General features: G+C 19.0%; 1 protein-coding gene across 1 annotated transcript; it reads left to right on the forward strand.

The window, feature by feature from the left end:
* Positions 1 to 309: 309 nt before the first annotated feature.
* On the forward strand, positions 310 to 1,675 carry LOC144549710 (uncharacterized; the record flags this gene model as incomplete). The annotated part of the gene is made up of 5 exons (XM_078298464.1): positions 310 to 402; positions 511 to 583; positions 716 to 777; positions 1,030 to 1,180; positions 1,497 to 1,675. Coding segments are annotated over exons 1-5 (558 nt in total), but the record flags the coding sequence as incomplete, so codon positions are not given.
* Positions 1,676 to 22,390: the final 20,715 nt, after the last annotated feature.

Here is a 22,390-nt window from a genome sequence, read left to right on the forward strand (position 1 = left end):
TTTTAATTTTTCACTTGTAAATGAATTCAAAGTTCAAAATTAAACATTTTTAGTTCTGTCTTGTTTTAAATGCCATTAAATTAACTTTTTTTTTCAATTTAATTTATTTAAGATTGTTCTAAGATTGTTCTAAGATCATCATAGAAGTTTTTTTATCGATTAAAATCTTTTTTTAATTTATAATCCTTTAAATATATTTTTCTTTAAATTAAATTTATTTTTTTAGAACATTTTTAAGATTTAGTTATTTAAAACTTTTAAAAATTTTTAAATTAATTTTCTTTTGTTTTATTAATTAAAATTTTCACCATGGATTCAACTACTAATCAACAATCACAAATTGTTAATTTCTATAAAAACAAAAGCATCTTTATAACTGGAGCATCTGGTTTTGTTGGAAAAGTACTTGTTTTGTTTTATTTAATTACTGATTAATTACTAATTTTTATGATTGTTTAATTTATTTTAATTTACTTTTTTTTTTTAATTTAATAAAAATTTAAAAACTAGGTACTTGTTGAAAAACTTTTGCGTACATGTTCAAAAATTAATAAAATCTATGTTTTATTAAGATCAAAAAAAGGTCTCACAACTCAAGAACGTTTAAAAAAAGAGTTTATTGAATTTGAATTATTTAAAAATATTGATAAGAACTTAATTAAGGAAAAATTAATTGCATTTGATGGTGATTTAACATCTGAATGCTTTGGTTTAGCAGAAGAAGAAATTGAAGAATTGTGTTCAAATGTAAATATTGTATTTCATGTTGCAGCATCTGTACGTTTTGATGATCCAATAAAAGAATGTGTTCGTTATAATGTTCTTGGTACTAAAACTGTTTTAGATTTATGTCACAAGATGTTAAATTTAGGTTGTTTTGTTCATGTTAGTACAGCTTATGCATTTTGCCAATTGAAATGTTGTAAAGAGTGTCTTTATCCAATCAAAGCAACTGCAACTCAGATTATGGAAACCTCTAATTGGATGGATGAAGTAACGTTCAATAAATGTTCTGAATTTTTAATGGAGGGAAGACCGAATACTTATACATTTACAAAGGCTGTTGCTGAGCATTGCGTTAATGAAAATCGTGGGCAATTACCTGTTGCAATAGCTAGACCATCAATCGTAACTGCATCTTTTAAAGAACCATTCCCTGGATGGATAGATTCATTTAATGGTAAGAATCAAAGATCTAAATTAAAATCCAATTTGATTTAATTTATCATCTTTTAACTTTTATAATTTTTTTTCACCGTTTGATTAAGTAACAATAATCAAATTAAATACTCTTAAGCTCCTAAATATCAGTTAAAATTTATAATATCACAAAAAATTTTAACTAATTTTTTTTCTTCCCGAAGGACCTGCTGGAGCGTCATTATTAGGTACTTTAGGTATCACACGTTCAATAATTTGTTCACCAAATTCTAAGGCTGATTTAATTCCAATTGATTTTGTAACAAATTCTTTAATTGTGATCGCTTGGAAAACAGCAACTGATTTTCAAAATTCAAATAATAATGAGTATTCAACAACAATTGAAAATAAAAATGGTTTAACAAGAACTTTGCCTATTTACAACATAACTTCGGGTGATGTGAATCCAACAACTTGGGAGGAATTCCTTGAATATGGTCGTGAAATAGCATTTAGTATGCCTAGTGAAAAGATGGTACGTTTACCAGCTAATGCACCAAAAGGAGATAAAGTAAATCGTTTTACCCATACACTAACTAAAATATTTAGCGAAATATTAGTTGCCTATATACTTGATTTTCTATTTATTCTAAGTGGAAGAAAAGCTAGGTAGGTTTTTTATTAATTATCGTAACTCTGTTTAAACTTAATTAAGCTAATAAATTAATAATTTAGTTCGTTAAATTTTAAAGATCAAAATTTTTAATTTTTTTTTTTTAATAATTTCTAGATTAGTTAATATAGTTCGAAGAATGCATAATGCATATGATTTACTTGAGTTTTTTGCAACAAGACAATGGAGTTTCCCATGTGATAATATTCTTTCACTTTATGATTCATTAAATGAAACCGATAAGCAGTTATTTTATTTTGATATTCGAAATGTTGATTGGAGATCTTACACATACGATTTTTATAAGGGTATGAGAAGACATCTTTTAAAGAAAATGATGATAATGTGCCAAAAGCACTAAAAAAAATGCAAAGGTAATTTTTAAATATTATCATAATTTTGATTTTTTTTTAATTTACCCAATTATTAATTTGGATTCTTAATTTTTTTTAAAGGTTAAAGATTGGATACTTTTTGGTAAAAATAATTATGTTCCTTTTATTCATTTGGCTAATTTTAAGTTTAAGCCCAATTAAAAATTATTATTCAATAGTACAAAAAATTTAAAAAATTCATCTAACTTTAGCATTTAATTAAAATGATTTTATAGAATTGATTATGAATTGTTTAGATACAGTTTGATACTTTAATATTCAATTAAAATAATTAGAAAAAGCTGCTTAATTAATTGATAGGATATTGATTTAATCAAATTATTAGATAAAAAGGTATTTTGAATAATGTTAAAAAAAAAATTATCTTAATAATTATTAATTTACAATTTGTTATTTAGATTAGTTTTAATAGGTTTTTATAAATTTTTAACAATGATTTTTTTAAAATTTTAAACTATAATTAAAATTAAATTGCTACAATTTTGTAAACTAGGCTAGATTATTTAATTCTAAGGAAAATAATTTTGTAAAACTTTATTTTAAATAATTCTTCTTTTGCAATTAAAAAATTTAGTTTTTTTTTCTTAAATTTAAGATGTTTGTTAAAAATTTTATAAAATTTAAGATTTTGATCTTAAATAGGCAATTTAATTTTTTATTACGTTTATAAATTAAATTTTATTTTTAAATTTTTTACAATTAAAAATTAAAAATCGATTAAATGATTTTTTAATTGGTCACCAAAATTTTTAGAGTTGCTTTACAAAAAGAAAATTACTAAAATATATTAAACTTTTTTTTTGCGATTTAGCTATTACAAAGCATTTTAGAATTTAAAAAAAGTTTTTTTACTTCAAAAATTTCTTTAAAATATTTTTTTAGAACTAAATCAGCACGAATTAATCACTTTTAATCAAATTATTTTTTTTGTGATTTAAATTCTTGTTTAGTTGAATCCATTTGTGTGCCATAAAAGTTCTAGAATAAAGGGTTCTAAATTTTAAATTAAATAATAGGTCAATAAATTACACGTTTCTATCAATAAAACTTCATCATATCTATAGACAATTAATATGAAAAAAAAGAACTTGCAATGATTAATTTATATTCGAATATAAATCTAAGAACTCAATTTATAGATTTTTAAATAATTTATTTAACTTTTAGGACTATGCAATTTTTTAAATAAATTTTATATTTTCTTTGTAAAATTTCAATGTGAATTCGCGAATAATAAAATTTTTTTATTTCACTAGAACCATATTAGAATAGTTCTCATAATGTTTTTAGAATTATGATTATAGTCTAATAATTTTTTTGATAGAGAAATTAATTTGTTCTATTAAATAGGTTTTTATTTTAATTTAATTTTTTCGACTTGTTAATGCTTTAATGATTTTTAATAATTAATTATTTTGTCTAGTTTAAATTATCATTTTTTTTAATTCAAAAAATTAATTGATAAAATATGTTCTAAAAATAGTTTGGATTTTTTTTTTTTTGACATTTTAAATTAAAAAGTGAGTATGTTTTAAAAACTTAAATAATTTTTCAATAATTGATGTTAAATAATTGATTTTAAATTGAAAACCCTAAGGCTTTTTTATGGAAAGAATTTTTTAAAAACCATTTTAGAAGACCATTAATTTGCATTTCCTGTTTAGAAAAAAAGTTCTAACTATATAAAAATTTCTAACTATACAAAAAGTTCTAACTATATAAAAAAAATTTTTCAAAAATTAAAATAAAATTTTTTTATATGTTCAATGAACATTGTTCATTTATATGTTTATTATGTCGGAATTTTTTAATTAAAAATAATTTGTTATTAATAATCTGTTATTAATAATTGGTTACAAAAATCTCACTATAGTCTTCGAATTCACTAATTTTAAAGTCAATTTCTAGAAAAGTTCTAGAACGTTTAAAATATAATTAATCAATTTCACTAATTTTTAATAAATTTAAAATAGTAATTTTTTCTTTTAAAAAAGATTAAAAGATTTTTAAAAATTAAATAATCTAAATAATTGTCTAAGATTAAAGGCTTCAATTATAATAATCTTTTAGAATGCGATTATCTTTATATAATGTGTGTTCTAAAAGATGTAATCTATTTAAAATTTATTTAAAAGCATAAATTTAATTTACTAAATTTAATTATCTTTTTAATCATTTCTTTTTTATTATTATTACAAACTAATATTATTTCGAAATTTTTTAAAAAAAATTACTTCCTATAATAGGAATCCTATTTTTTTATATAGATTTCCTATGTTTAAAAAAATTTTTTTAAATAGATTTAATTTTGATTAAAGGCCGTTTAATTATTGTTAAAATAACAATTAAAAAGTATCATTAAATTAAAAATGATTGATACATTTGATAATTTTCTTTAAACTTAATCATCTAACCATGGTTAGAATGCATTTTAAATGATAAAAATTTTACCTCAAAGTTCATAAAGCTGATTTTTTTCTAATCCTAAACAATTAAATCTTTTAAAATATATATGATGTATATTATATATTTGTTTCAAAATGATCTATAGATCATTTTGAAACTTTTTTAATTTTTAAGAACAATTTAAAAATTTTCTTTTAAATTCTAGAATTTCTAGAGTTTAAATTTTTTTAAAGCAATGTCTCTTGAACGGTTTCAATAAAACTGATTTTTTTTCAAAAAGACTTTAATTTAAAACTTTTTTTTGAAATTATAATAAAGTTCTATAAATTTTATGTTCTTAGATTTCTTAAAATTTTAAACTTTTGAAGCGCGTAAATTTATAAATTAGAAGATGAATAAATTTAAAAAGTATTTAAAAACTTAAAGAACAAATCTTTTTTAGCGTTTAAAAACTCAAGTTTTTTTTTAAATTTAGACTAGTTAAAAAATTAGAATTTAGTAACTATATTCTACTTGTATTATAGATCATCTATATTTAAAATCACAAAAAAAAAAAAATTCTGTAATAAAATCTCCATTAAAAAGCTATTTGCAAAAAAAATCCAATTAATTTTATTTAAATTCTGTTCTTTTACAATTAAATAAGATTAAATTAAAAAAATCAAAAGTAAGATTTTTAAGTGTTTAATTAAAATTCACTGCTAGAATTTTCGATTTAAGGCTTTAAAAAAAATCTAAATAAGAAAACTCAATTTGAAATATTTAAAAATAATTTTTTTAGACAATCACTTTTATTAGCCTTTAAAATGCTTTATCAAATTTAACCAAGAAAAAAAGAGTAACATAAAAAACATTGTCTTTAGATTTTTTAGTTAAATCTTTTTTTTTTTTAATATTATAATATATATTAGAATATATTCTAATAAATTAGATCTAATATATAGAACATTAATCAGAAACTTTTTCGAATTTTGAACAATATTCTAAAATTTTATTAACTTTAATTTATTTGCATAATATATTTCTAAATTAATCTTTTTAAATGTTTAAAAAATAGCCGGAAACGGAAAGAAACATTTAAAAATGCTATTAAATAAATAAAATAATAACGAAATTTTTATTTAAATTCTTAAAAAGTTGTAAAAAATGCATTTTAAATAAAAATTTGCTAAGAAATTTGAGTTACAACACAAAAGAAAAAATTCAAAGTGGAACTTCCGTTCAAAGATATGAATTCTGTAATGCTATTTTAGAAGTTTTATAGAATTTATAAGACAGAACTTTCGAGATCTAATTTTTAAATGACAAAAAAGAAAAATAGAATTAATAAGAACATTAAAATTTTTAATATAGTAAAAATTTATTAAAATGTCAATTAATTTTTTTTTCTTCTAAAAATCTTTGAAAAAATTGACCAATTCATTTTGACCTTTAATTTTTTAATAAACAATAGAGTTCAAATAAATGATTATAAACTAAATTTATCATTTAAATTATAAATTTAGGTCACTTAAAGTTTGCAAAAGTTATTAAAGATATTGAATTCAACTGCAGTTGAATTCAATATCTTTAAGAACTTTCTAAATTTTCTTAGTTTACCGAATCAGATTTCTAAAAAAACTTAGAGAATCTCAAATTGTTTAATGAAAAAAATCTTTATTAAAATTTAACATTTAAACTTTAGTTTTATGTATAAAAAAAATTAAAAATTTATAAATTCTGAATTTCTGTTTATAGGCAGGATTTTTTTTACGGGATATCTTCTTTAGGATAAATTTAAAACTTTTAAAAATCAATTTTTGTCATTTTAGTAAAATAATTTTATTAAACTTTTTCAATTAAATATTAAATCTTTTTTTAATCTAAGTTCCGATTCCTTTTAGATAATATTTTTTTCCAAAATTAACTGCTAAATTCATTTAGAAAAAGAAATTTTATAGTTCTATTAGATTAAATGTACATTTAAGAACGCGTTCTTAAAGAATGCTATATATATAGCAAGAATCTTTCTGCAAGATGTATCTGCAATATTTTATAGAAAAAGGAAATTAAATGCGATATCTATTAAACCAAAGTTTAAGTTAAATATAAATTAAAAAAATATTTAGATTAAATTTATATTTTATGTGATCTAGATAATAAAAATTTTAAATGATAAATATATCAATCGTATGAGTTTATCAATAAGTCTCAAACCATTGGCCTTAAATCTTATGATAACCCATTTAGAAATTAAAATATTATTAACTTATAATTGTTTTTATATATACAATATGGTGTTATAATGAAAGAAAATAATAAAAGGAAGTTTTAAAAGGATGTTGAAATATTACTACTTTGATAATTACAATAATAGTGATTGTACTACACTTACTTTATTGGTACTACCGTTTTTTATCACAATAAGACATTATTAATGACACTACTATAAAACTGATACTATTGCTACATTTTAAAAACATATTAAATTCGAATATAGTACAATAATTTATAAATTGTATGATAACCATTTAATGAAAGTTTTTTTATAGAACAATTCTAGTAAAAAAATTTTTATTAGAATTGTTTACAATTCTAGTTTATTTTCTCGATGATATAAACATACAAAAGAAATTAAGAATTTTTTTTTAAACAGCTGGTGGCAAGTATAGGATGATTTTAAGTCTATGATTTTTTTTGACCGGAACAACAAACCACCATTTAGAAACCATTATAATCGTTTAGATTTTTACATTAATTTCTTTAGAGATATGTGTGGTTTAATAAAAACTTTTAATATTTTTAGGATTCTATTATTTTTTGACTTCTTGACTAAAGTTTGAATAGAAGTTCTAAATAAAAATTCGAATAGCAAGATCTTTTTACATGTCCAAAAGTTTAATTAACTAATATAAATTATTGAAGTAAAAATTTTTTTGTAAAAAGAAGATAAAAATTTTTACACATACCTAAAAGAGAGATATTAAAATTTACTAATTTATATATTTAAAATATTTTCATAAAATTTTAGAAATTTTGAAACTCTTAAAATATTAAGTGTGTTATCACTAAGTAACAATAGTCAGTGAATTAGATATCAGATATTTTTTAGATAACTAAAATGATGTTAGAAAATGTTTTGATTCAAAACTTTTGAACATAATTCTCTTTTTTCGTTTAAAATTTGAACATTTTTTTAGTAAAGTCGATTTAAAAGTACATTTACTTTATGGCATTAGAATGTCATAAAAGACCAATTTTTAAGGGGTTGAATTTTTTAATGATAAAATTTTAATTAATAAAAAGAGTTAAAAAAACTATTTAAATACTGCTGGTAAGTTAAATCGACTTATGGACATAGATGGTAGATAAAAATCAAAGATTTTCTTAACTAAAAATTTTTTTTTAAAGAAATGTCTACTTAACATGTGGTTTAGAATTTTTTTTTTTTTAAATAAAATAAAATTTTTGATTTGAAGGTAAATTATAATCTAAAATTTATCTTCAAATTAAATTTAAATCATTGTTTAAATTCTTGATTTAATATTGCTTGCAGAATTCTCAGAATCAATAATTGCTAAAATTTAGGTGTATTAGATTCTAAATCTAATAAATTATCTAATTTTAAATTTAGTTCAACCAAAATGCTCACAATATCTTTCTATTTAGGGTTTTCTTAAGATAAAAAAGAAAGCATCTATTTTAAATAAATTATTAGAGTTTGTAACACTTTCTAACAAGATCTTCTTTTTTAATGAATTGTAGCAAGAATTTAATTAAATAATTAGCTAAATATTAATTTAAAGATAACTTGCTTGAATACTTTTTAGTTTATTCATTTTTTAATTTTTATTCAATTAACTTTAAAAAAAATTTTTTAAAATCATCTTCTTCAAAAACTTAATATTAAATTTTCTTAAATTTAGGATCATGTAAAATATCTTTATGTAGATGTTCAAAAATTCTGCAGAATTAAATTTTTTTAAATTATGATTTAGCAAAAAAAAAAAATAGAACAGTAAATTAAATTTACTAAATTCATACCAATATTTGAAGATCTGTAAAAAAGCATTTGATAATGTAGATCTTCTTAATGATAGATTTGATTAAAAATTACATTTCACATTTTTTTCCTTTTTTTTCATTCATTTTGCAGATTCAACAATATTGAAACATTGCAAAAAAAAATCTAATACTTTACTAGTAATTAGATTCATAGCTAAAATCAAACCAAATGAATTATAAAATCTTCTTTTTATACAGAACGAATTTAAACTTACTATTATTTAATTATCACCATTTATTTTCATCATTTTATCACAAGATTTTTTATCCTTTGTTTGCAAAGTACTTTTAAAACTTCCGGTTAATTTTTGTTTTTTAACATTTTATTTAGTTAAAGGTTTATAAGTTAAACTTAATAATTTTACATTTTAACTTTTCTTTTGATCAATATTTTTAGCAAACTTTATCAATGTAGGAAACTTAAAAAATTTTAATAATTAAATTTAATTAAATCATTAGAATTTAATTATTAAATTAATCAAAATTAAAAATTACAAAAAATGCCTTAAAATTTTAGATAATTTATTTTAGATAAATAACTTTTTCTAAATATACTAGAAAATTATCTTATTTCATAAATTTACATTGTTAACCTAAAATTTTTGAGTAGTTATTATCGCGGAACGGCAGTTTTTATTTCTAAATCAGAACAATTTAATTTAATCTAACAAATCAAAATTAACATAATAAATTTTATTTGAATTAGGTTTAAATTTAGTTAAATTGAATAACATATCTGATAAAAAAATTGTTTTTAAATTTAAAATATGTTTCATTCGTAAGAGACATGTCTAGAAAAATCTTCTAAATTTTTTTAGAAAGCTTTATTAATCTAAGAGCGTTTAAAAAAGAAAAAATAATGGAAAATAAAAATCCGGAAGTATGTCAAACCATTTTAAATCTAGTTTGAAAGGTATGCAAGGGTTTAATAATCATATATATATGATTAATCATATATGATTAATCAATCATATCTTTATTTTTATGATTTTTTAAAAATGTATGATTTAAATCCTATTTCGTCCTTAAATTCGGATAAAGATGTAAAACATTGTTCTTTTTTTAAATTTAAATGATATCAGAAAAAAGAAAGGTTAAAAACGAATCCAAATTATAGGAATATTTACTTAAAAACTATAGACATATGTCTATAATTTGTGAATTACTGCAGTAATTCATTGACAAATTACTTTAAACTAATAAAAAAAAGTAATAAATTTTTAAAAATAATTAACATCATTTGATATGAGTAATTTTAATCTACTTTATTTTGAATAATTTTAAATCTAATTTTAGCTATACTTTTTTAAATTTTTTTAGGTAAGTAAGGTTGCAGTTTTACGTATAAAAATATTTTATAATTATAATTTTATACAATTAATATTATATATAATATTTTTTTAGATGACATCTGTTTAAAATATATTGAAAATTTTAAATAAATTATGTAATTAAATTAATTAATTCATTTTTTTTTCAGTTCATCAAATGTCTAATAGAATACTGTACAAAAAAGAATTTTAACTACAAAAAAATTTGATCTAAAAAATTAATTTAGACTCTAAATTTAGAGTCTAAATAGTTAGAATTTTTTCTTTTTGAAATAAAGCCTTTAATATATGAAAATTGATACTGAAAATGTAAAAAAGCTAATCAGATACTATGCAACATATATAGTAAATAATTTAGAGTAAATTATTAAATGATGCAATGAGTTATTGATCAGGTTTATAACATGAACTTTATAAAATAATGTAGGATATAGATTTTATTTTCTAAATTGTAAAGTTTAGAATTTAGAACAAATATAATATACTTTTTTTTTTAAACCGGAAGTTTCAAAATATTAGATTGCCTTTTCTATTAAATTTTTATTAAATAGTGTTACTAAATCGCCTATTTTTCTCGATAAAATCTGGTTCAATGATTTTTAGTAATTTTATTACTGATTTAACTAAATAAATTAATAAAAAATTTATCATCAAATAGCGATCTCTTTTTACAAAAATTCTAAATTTTCGTTGTACCAAAAATGAGAATAATAGTTTGAATTAAAAATTTTTTTATTTTTTTTTCTATTTTAGATTTTATTCTTTTTTTTTTTTTTAAATGAAAATAATTTAACTTATATTTTTAATTCTCTTTAATAGATAGATTAAATTAATTTTTTTAAACACTCTAGACATTTTAAAAATATATTTATTAATAAAAAAATTAATTTTGTAATAAATCTTTATAGAAATACTTCCATAAAAATCACTTTCTCTCTGTTAATAAAAAGATTTTTACTGTTGCTGTCTACCTAAATCTCCGCTTCACCATTCATTATACTTCCGGTTAACATTTGGAATTTAAGTTAACTTTTTTTTTTTAAATTAAAAAAAATTTAACTTTAAGCTTTAAACCTCAAAATAAAATAAATTTTTTAAGATTGAACACCAAAAATTTTTGACATTTTTTTTTTACAGAAAACTTTTCATTAAAGAAGGTTATCTTTTCGCTTTTCAAATTTCAAACAGACAAGAAGAGACTAAAAAAAAAAAGGATAAATTTTTGTTCTTAGAAAAGTCAACAAATAAAACATTTATGTTTTGTTTCTATGTTTTAGACACATTTTATTTGCTTATTAAACTTTTCTAATTTCCAGGAAATTATTTCCTTGATAGACATTAAATTTTTATAATTCTAATGATGTAGGTATAAATTTTTATTTTTAATTGAATCTAAAGCTCTAAATTTAGAACCTAGATTATGCGACGACCTATAGAAAATTTACAAATTTATTTTTTACCTATATGAATCCTATTATAGGATTCATATAATAGACTATATGATAAAGACTATTTGATATGGACTTTATGATATAGGCTTTATGATATAGGCTTTATATTTAAATTATTTAGTATTAAAATCGTAATAAACTACTATTTTGAATAATGGTCTACTTTTTAAAAAAGCTCTTTTGATTAGTGTAAAACTTAAATTCTAAATTTTTAACACAGTTAGTTTTTAAAGAAATATTTTAACCTTTTTTTAAAAACTAGGTTTTAGTAAAAGGATTTTTTTTTAAAATTCTGTGGCTTTAAATTATAAAAAGATAAAAATTTACAAATTAAATATAGGGTTTCAAAACTTTACTAAAAAAATTACGAAAAATGTACCATTTTAATTTAAGTTAGCACTTAAAAAGTACAAGATTTCGAAATTTTGTCTATTGAATAAATTCTGATCAATTGAATTTTTTTATTATAGATACTATTACATAGGTAAATTTATATAAACGTATTCTTTATTAATGTAAAAAAATTAATTTTTTTAACAAATTTTAGCATTACAAGCTTAAATTCTAATTGATTGCAAACTAAATTAAACATCTTTGAAAATTTTAAATAGCCTAGATTTTAAACATCAATGTTACAATAAAACTACCAAATTTTAATTTAGCTAATTTATTTCTGAAATAATTTTTTCAAAATTATCCCAATTTCACTAAAAGATTTTTTTTGTTTTTTTGATTTTTCAATTTAAAATAATCGTTTTTTTAAATTTACTTTTCTAATAATATGATACATACTAAAAATTAGAATCTAAATTGTAACTTTAGTGATTGAGTCAAATTATAAAAGAAGTTACCTAACTAAATTATTAAGGTTTAACATTTTATAGAACATTATAGTAATGTTTTAACATATTAAATAGTAAAAATTTTGAACTTCTTTTGCAAGAAGGAAGTATAAGTTTATTAAATTTTACTTCATTGATAATTTAAATTAGAAATTTTTAAAATTATAACTTCTATTATTTATTAAAATAAATTTAAATTGTAAAAAAAAATTTCTTAAATATAGCTTTTAAGATAAATTTTTAAAACAACTTAGTTCTAAAACGTTTTTCAATCTTTTTTCTAAATAGTTTTTTATGAATCATTGACTTATGAACTTTTAATATCTATTTATTCAATAAAAAAGCAAAAAAAAACTTTTATAAAAATTAGGGATATTCTCTTCTGAATTTTTGGATCAAAAAATTTACTTAGTTACGAACTTTATCGATAAGAACAAGATATAAAATTTATTAAATCATTTTAAACATCCTAAAGTTATTTGTAAATTTAAATTTTTTCAAAATTTCGACAGTTAAATTCCCATGATATATTCTTTTTTTCAAATAAAATATACTTTAAAATAGTAAACAATATTTAGTTCTAAAGCTTTTAGGTAAGTTTATTTTTACCTGTTTTTTTGGTCTATTATGAAAAAAAAAAAATTTTTTTTTCGCTGTCTTAAATTACGTCTATAAGTTTAATTTAGAAAAAAAAAACGATAAAGTATGAGAAAAAATGTATGAAAAAAAAAGATAACTTTTAATAAAAGAAGGGATTAAAATGTCCAGATTGACACCTTTAAAACAATAAAAAATCATAACTGGCCTCATTATTTTTTTTACACATTAAAGCATTTTCTTAAAAATATATAAATTCATATTTTTCTTGTTTACTAAATACTATTTAGAATTTTTCTAGAAATCTATATTTTAATTAAAAATTATAATACATTTTTCAAACAGGAAGTTGTATTTTTAATGTATCAATAGCAGTTAAAAAATCGCTATTTTTATGTGTCTACATATTAATTAATAATTAATAATTATTAATTATTAATTATTAATTATTAATTATTAATTATTAATTATTAATTATTAATTATTAATTATTAATTATTAATTATTAATTATTAATTATTAATTATTAATTAATTAAATTTATTTTTGATACTATTTTTAGTCAAAGTCGGTAAATTAAATAAGCATACCTGTTAATTTTTTAAAAACATGTTTACCAAATTTTTTTTTAATTTTTTTTTTTTAAATTCAACTATAAATTTCCTAAATGGACTTCACTTTTTAACAAAGTCTTTTTTAGAATATAAATTAAAATTTATAGCTTAAATTTGATCTATTTTGATAAAGATTTTTTTTTTCAATTTTAAAAATTTAACCTATGACTTTTGACAGATAGATTATTTTTAAATCTTATTTTATTAAAATTTATCATAAAATTTTAAGTGAAAAGGTGTTTGAATTTAGTAAAATTTAATAGATTAGGAAAAAAAAGATTATGGTCAAAAAATAATTATAAATGATATTCATTTTACGTCTGACTTCGTTAAAAAAAACAAAATAAACATAACAAAAAAAGAAAAAAGACGGAAGTTAATGAAACGAACAAGATGATCTCTAAAAATACGATCTAAAAAGTTGTTTATATGGTTATTTTTCTTTTTAGATTTTTTGATAATGATTAGTATTAATGATAAAAGTTATAAAACTAAAACTAAAATTGAAATAATCATCATCGATTATCATAGAAAAAATCAAATTTTTTTTAAAAGTTAGACTTTTCAATTTTTAGATAAAAAAGCTCATTTATAAAGAAAATTGACTGGATATTTTTTTTCTACACTAATTTATATTCTAATAAGAATATATTTAAAAATAAATCCAAAGTTAATTTAGATTATAAAAACTTATTTTCATCACTATGTGTCAAAATGGCACATATTTATTTAAGATTCTTTTATTAAATTAAAGCTAAATTATTGAATTTAATAATTTTAAATTATTAATTTGCAATTAATTATTGAAATGTTCTAAAATAAAATAATAATAATAAAAAAAGAAATAAAATACAATAAAAAAACTAAAAAAATTAATAGTAAATTAGATTTAGTAAAATGAACTAATTTACGATAATCTAGGCCTAAAATCAATAAAAAGATATTTTATAATTCATCTTATAAAAATGCTTTTAATAAAAAATTATTTGATTAAATTTAAATTGCTCTAGATAAAAAGTGTTTATTGTCATCTTTAGAGTATTTTCACATTAAATTCTCAAGATTTTTATTAAATTAGTTCTTTTTTTTGCAAAATTTTCGACAGAAACTCATTTAGAAGTTATATAAAAATTTCCAATTAGACTTTAATAATCGAATTCTTAATTACAAAGTCATAGTTTTTCTATTCACAAAATTAAGCATAAATGAACAAAAGAAATGGTCTTTAAGAAAACAGCTTTAAAAATTATGTTTAATAATTTACTAAATTTTAGAATAGGCGGAAGTGCGAAAAGGCGTATCTTTTTTACCATTCATTTTTGTATTTTAAACATCCTTAATAAGTATATTGCGTTTAATGAATACTTAGAATTTTTAAAAAGTTCTAAATTTAAGTTTTAAATTTGAAAAAATTATTTGAATAATATATTTAAAGTATATTGTTAAAGTATAAAATTTATACTTATAATATTTAGTTCTTTAAATGCATTAAAAAAGTAATTTTTTAATAGAGATAAAAAAATTAATAAATTCAGTTTTTAACTTAAAAAATTTTAAAATCTTATTTTATCCAATCTGTAAAATTTGAATCAAAGTTGCATATTTAAAAAATATATAATTTACTGCATCATACTTGAAAAAAAAATTTTCTTACATATTTTAAAATAAATCTTTATTGTATTTTACACCAAAGAACTAGATTTTTTTTTAAAATTCGCATTACAGACTTGGTCATCTTTTAGCTAAAATTTTTATCATTTCAATACTAATCATTTTCTTAATAGAAAATCTAAATTTCACTTTAAATAGTTGTAAGTAGAAATTCTAAAACTAATAAATTGTTTATCTTTATTTGTGGCTTGAATGAGTTTAGAATCTGAAATTTAAATTATTAGACAAAAATTGTCTTTTTCCTTAAATTTAAATCTTTTTTTTTACAAATGTAAAATCATGTTTCCGGTTATCACTTTTAAACCGTTTGCTAATAAAATTATTTAAATGCCTTTTTTTAGTGACTATTAGTTTTAGATATTAATTTCTTTGTCCGAAAATTCACTATATAGTAAATTTTCACTATAGTGAAAAATAGGTATGCCTATTTTTCATGCATAAGACCTACTTAACAAGCATTGCTGATGTCATGACATCAGTAACTTGTAAGTTAAAAATACATCTCGAAAATACATTTAAAATGCAATTAACGGGCATTAAACATCTTATAGTTCAAAATTAAAAAAAATAATCATTAAATAAAATCTAAATTGAAAATATTATTAGAAACAGTAAAAAAGTTTTGTAAGAATGGAATATCAAGAATTAATATGGGTCTAGTGAAATAAAATTAAACTTTTATTCGATTTTCATTTTTTGAACAAAGATAAAATTTTTAATGACGGAAAAATTTTAAAGTATATCAAAATTTTTTTTGTAAAAAATCTTTTTTATTTTTTTGACAAGTTAAAAAAGGATAAAATTTTTATTAAAACAGCTTTAGTTGCTTAAATCTAGTAAAATTTGCCAATTTTTTCTTTGAATTTTGTTTCTATTAAATTATGCAATGATTTTTAAACTAAATTTATCGAAAAAAATACTGTAAAATTTTTCTACAAAAAGGAATTAAATTCATAATTTAAGATCTAGCAGATATCTATAATGTTATATTACATTTTAAAAGTTATTTTTCTTTAATATTTTTATATTGCAGTCCAGTTGTTGCATTTTTAAAATAACAAAAAAAAAAAGCTGAAAATCCATATTATACAAATTACATAAAAATGTTCTAAATTTCAATTGAAATTCATTGATTATTTCTATATGTAGATAATGTACATTATCTACTAAGTAATACGTATTACTCAGTAAAATGTACAAAAGATTTTGATTTTTTAATAGATTTTTAAACCGAATTTACATTGAATTTTCACGTTTTTTTAATGTTCTAAATTCTTTAAAAAAAATATCTAAATTTTTAAAGGTAAAATTTTTTTAAACTTAAAAAATTTATAGATATACATAATTTTTTTTAAAAAGAATAAAAATTTTTACTTTTTTTAGATTCAGATATTTTTTTCATAAAATTTACATATTAATAGAACCTATATAATTTAGATTTAAGTAAAGATCTACACTCTAAATCTCCTTAAAAGTATCTAGCTCAAAGTTGCAAATTGAACTTTCTATAAAAAAACAGTTAGTTATATACTTTTTAAAAAATATTTTAATTTTTTTTAAAATTCTTGTTGATTCTTCTAGTTTTTAAATAATTAAATAGATGTATTTTTCCTGTTTTTTTTCTTTTAAATTTACTAAAATATTGATGCTTCAATTTAATTTTCTTAAATTTACCTTTAAATATTTTAGTTGAACCCGAAAATTTCGAGTCGAAATATGTCAAGAAAATTTTTTCTTAGAATTTTTTTGGTAAAAAAATTTTTAAACTTTAAAAAATTTTAACACGATTTTTAAACTTTTAGTGTGTAGTACACGGTTTTTCCTTTTTTTTTTTTTGAAATTAGACACAGATATAGTATCTAAAAAAAATTGTAACAAATACACCATCATCTAACAGATGGTCAGAAATACAAGAAAGGAAGCAATTGATTACTCGTAAAATATGGTTTTAGATAAACAAATATGTTTGAAATTTTAGAATAGCATTAAAATAAATTTTTAATGTAAGAATATTTCTTACATAATATTATCGAATATTTATACCAATATATAGAACGTTCTATTGTATCAATGTTGCTAGATTGTAAAATATTGAAATAAATTAAAATTAACTTGTAAAATATTCAACACGTTTTTTTTAAATTTAAAAAATATTCTTTCTTACTTTCTTTTATTTTTTTTTTAAATTAGAAACTGTTACAATTTGTAACTTAAAAATTAGAATAAAAATTAAGTTTTACTCTAAATCACGTAATAAGTAAAACTTAAAAATCAAGACTATAAAATGGTAACTATTATATACCCATTTAATTAATAGTAATCAGTTAATAGTTTATTCATTGATTCTCAATTCCCCAAAAAATTAAATTTTGAAACATTTTTGCTAAAAATTTTTTAGGAAAATATTCGTATTAAATACAATGTATTAAAAAGCAAAAGAAAATGATAAATTTTTTTAATAGCTCACAAATTCAATGAAATTATATTCTAATTAATTTTAATTCATATAAAGACTTTATGATAAAGTCTAAAAGCGGATTAAATGTTAAATTTATTTAGAATTTGAAGCTCAAATTAATTTTTTAAATAAAAGGGTTTAGCTTGGCTGTGTTTAGCTGATAATTGATTTATAAAATGCGAGATCTATGATTTTACAAAAAGAATTTACTTATTGTGCACATAAATTGAGTACATCATGATGTAAAATATTTTTTACTAGAACACTTATAATAAAAAATATATTTTATGAAATAAATAATTACTAAAAAATTTTACAAATAATTAGCGAAAATCTGATATTAGATTTACTTCCTACTAGGATTTTTTAGTTCTTCCGGTTTCTACTCTTTAGAATTTCAGATTTAGGTTATTTAATTACATATAACAAAAAGCTTTCTCAATCAAATATTTAGACTCTAAAACAAGACGATTAACAGTTTCCTAGCCAAATTGTTAGTATTAAAGCAAGTGATTGGTTTGTTTAATTTTTTTTTAATTCTGCCAAATTATTAAATTTTAATAAACAGAAAAAAATATTTACCAAAAAATTATGTAGAAAATTTTTTGATTTTAAAAAGAGTTTGATTTTAAACAGTATTTTATTATTTCTAAAAATTATACCAAAATGTAGATTTAGAATCTTTTTTTTATTTTTATTTTATTGATAACGTCATTAAGTTTGACCAAAGTATCATATGGTTTTTATTTTATGGTTATTTAATATTAAAAAAATCATTTTACCTTTAAAAGTAGTTTTTAAAATTTTACGATCTCAAACAATGGCTTTTAAAATCAAATAAATTTCTAAAACCTTTTTTTTAAATTCTTATCCAAAATTTTCAAAATAATTTTTTAACAATTTCGGCGATCTTTATTTGATGACTTTTTTGCTTAAATGTCTGTGTAAAGCTGCTTTCTAATGGAAAATTATAAGACTCATTGGAAATAAGATTAAAAAAACTAAAGATTTTTTTTTTGGCTAAAATTGGTCTCTTTGGTAACTTTTTTCTTGATGATTTTTACTTGGTCATTTTAAATTTGATTTTTAAAAATTAGTGTTTTAAAAATTTAGAAATAAATTACTTTCTTTGATAACTTGATTTCCGTTTAGATTAGTCTGTATTAAAATAAATTTTAAAAAACTAAATTTTTTCTTATGTCAATTTTAACTCTTTTTTTCAAATTTTAAAATCTTTAAATTTTTTCTTAAAAGACTTTAATAATTTCCTTTTGGACGAAAAAAAATCATTCTTTTTTTTTTAAATTCTAAATACTTGATAATCTTTAGCTTTAAAATTCTAACTAAGTATTTTTCTATAAAATCTTGTTTTATACTGTAAAATTTTCATTTTAAGTAACTATTTGAAAAAAAAATTAAGCTAATTTTTTAAAGTTTCAAGCCTTTGAAATTGTTGCTGAAAAGTGCAGATTTTTCGAATAGTTTTTAAATGAGCAAACCTTTCACGGCTCACCAATTTTTAGCCGTTTTTTTTTGTTTTTTAAATTCCTTTATTATTTTTTATTAAAAAAAAATATATGGTCACTAAAATTAGTATCAAAAGTTTGCTGACCAATACCTCTCTTCAAATTATTTGATAATAAATCGCATTGATTTTTGTCTGGTTTTTAAATTTTTATTTTTTTTGTTATATTCTTTATTATTTTATTTTTAAAAACAACTTCTCATTGAAGTCATAATACAAAATGGTTACTTTTAAGTACATTTCTTTCTTACACTTCACTTTTGCATGACTACATTTTTTTTAAATGATCTGTAGCAGTCATTTTTAGTTAAGGAAAGGAAAATATGAACTTAAGAAATCATAAAATTTCGAGTTTGTTTAAAATTAGATTTTTAAGGATGCAATTCATTAACTTAGTTTTTCTAAACATTTAGATTAATCATCTTTTAATTTAAAAATAAATTTTTAAATCGAAAAAATTTGAACTGAAATTGTATTCTACAAAAAACGATTTCCTTTAAGAATGAAATAAAAATCGTAAAAAAAAAATAGTTTGATTCATCTAAAAATGTATCAAAAATTAAAAAAAAATTCAATTAAATTGTTTCCTTTTTTTGATACTTTTCTTTATTAAAGGAATGCAGTTTTTGAAAATAAATTATTTAACTTAAATATTAAGTTCATTTAATTGCAGAAATTTTTAAAATTTTGAAAATATTTTTTTTTTTTAAATAAAAAAAAACATTTTAGAAACTGTTTTTGAATTCTACTAAATTTTTGGACTAAGTGTTTTTGGAGAAAATGATAATTTAAAAAAAATTTAATTAATGACTAGTAAACTATTGTTTTATAAGAAAGAACAAAGTTTCTTTTTAAAAATTCATAAAAATTTAAAAATGTTCTATAAAACAATCTAAAAAAACTGAAATCCTGTTACAATAGATTTTTTTTTCAAATAATTTTTTTTTTCTTTTAGTGAATTTTCTTTGAAATCCTATGATTTGCAGCAAATCATTTGCTAAAAATTCTTAGAACTTTTTTAATAACCTAAAGCTTACCAAAATTAAATCTAATAAATGAGATTTAATTTTCAATTCAAAATTTAAATCCTTTTTTTTCTATTTTTTAATCTGATGTTCAAAAGATAAAAGAGTTAATAAATTAGTTTTTTGTAATTAAATTTAACGGTAAAAGTATTAAAAATTGCTTATTTTAAACCGCACACAAACAGGAAATCGGGTTAATAATTTATAGTTTATGAGTTGAACACATTGAATTCTAAAAGTACACGATACTAAATCATTTGAATTTTAGAAGAGAATTTTTATTTTTTAATAAATGCTCATATTTTAGAAAATGTTAATTTAAAGAGGCTTAAGCCTCTTTAAATTGTTTGGACCAATATAATTATATAGGTCCAAACAATATAAGCCATCAAAAGTTATTATAAAACTCAAGTTTAATTTTTATTAGAAGATTCAACCAGAAAAAAATCAATAATAACCCTTTTAATTCATTCATTGAAATTACTTTAATTATATGAATAGGTCAGTAAAGGATAAAGTTTTTTTATTAAAACGATTTCAATAGAAATATTGTAAAATATATAGAATTTTTTTAAGAATCTTCTTTTTGGTAAAAATTATTCTAATAATCTTTAAAAAAAACTTTTTTTAGAACTTTAATTTATTAAAATTCTAGAAAATGTTTCAGAAAGAAGTTCCGGATGTTCTAAGGTCAACTTTATCAATGGGCTTGATAATAAAACCGTATTAAAATCAAAGGAAAAAATAAAAATGTCCGGAAATTGATTTCTGTCTTTATTACAAAAAAATTTTGAGAATTTAAAAAAAACTAATCGACAATTTTTAAACAAAAAAAATCTACTATTCTAAAAAAATGTTACTCTACTTTTACAGTTTTTATCAATATTTTTTTTTGTTCTATATTACTGAATAAAGATACAAGTTATTTAAAGCAACTTATGAATGAAAACTAGTGGTATATCAAAATTCATTTTAAATATAAGTAACTTTTAAATTTAAAAAAAACTGCATTTTGAAAATTAAGACGGAAGTGTGAGCAGAAATCTAGTTTTTAGTCAGCGTAAAATTTAAAAAAAAAAGAATGATAAATTCATTTTCCAATTTTTGAAAATATTTTTATGTTTAGTACAAGACTATCTAAGTCTTGATACATAAAAGTGATATTTTTTTAAATTATAGAAATTTTCTACTGAAATTTATGCTATGACTCATATAAAATTTTTTTAACTAAACATAATAAAGAAGGGAGTAACTAGAGTAGTTCCGGTAGTAAAATTTTAATTCACTAAAAAGCAATTTTTTATTCTTTTTCCTTCTAATTTAAAATTTGAAAAAATTTGTTTTCTAAATTTCTTAGATAATAATTACCATTTAAAAATTTTTAATCATTTGATTTTAAAATTTTTTTTTTTCACATCAAAAAATGAAAATGATTATCAGCAATAATGATTATCTAATAATTATAACTTAAATAACAATTTTTAAAACTCCTTTTTTTCAAAATTATTATCTTTTGCAATAAAGAAAAGGAAATATGTCTAATTATTTGTTTAGAAATAATGATAAAATTGTTGGTTTTAATAATTTAAAAGAATTATTTTTCATTATCAAAAATTTATGATTCATAATTTAATAATTATTAAATTATGACCACACCATTTTAATATTGGTCAAGCTAATGCCATTAATTTTTTTTTTAAGTTGATAATTTTTTTTTTGATAACTAGTTAATGAATTTTTTTATGGTCTATTATTATTAATTATTTATTAAATGATATTTAATTATGAATCTTAATAAAGTTGATATCCAGAACAGTTCCGGAAGAACTTTATTTTATAAAATAAAGTTACCATATGATAAGGTAACTTTATACATAAAGTTTACTAGATATGAAATTTTATCAATGGATGCCATTGAATTTACATTTAAAAATTTTTAAATTTGAACTTAAATTTATAATTCCACAAATAAATTTTTTAGCTGTAAGTTAATTAATTAACTTATAGTTAATTAAAGAATCTTTGTAAAAAAATAATTGATTTAAAATCTTTTATTGCAATAAAAAATCTTTTGATTAAAATGGTAAAACTACTTAAATTATTTTAAATTAGTTCATTGATAATTTTTTTTTTATCTCCATATTATAAATTATTAAAACCTATAAAGTTTTATTTTAAATATAAAAAAAGTAACTCATTGAATAGTAGAAAAAGGTAA

The sequence above is a fragment of the Carex rostrata genome, unplaced genomic scaffold (assembly GCF_964058835.1).
Source record: "Carex rostrata unplaced genomic scaffold, lpCarRost1.2 SCAFFOLD_131, whole genome shotgun sequence".
Lineage (NCBI taxonomy): Eukaryota > Viridiplantae > Streptophyta > Magnoliopsida > Poales > Cyperaceae > Carex > Carex rostrata.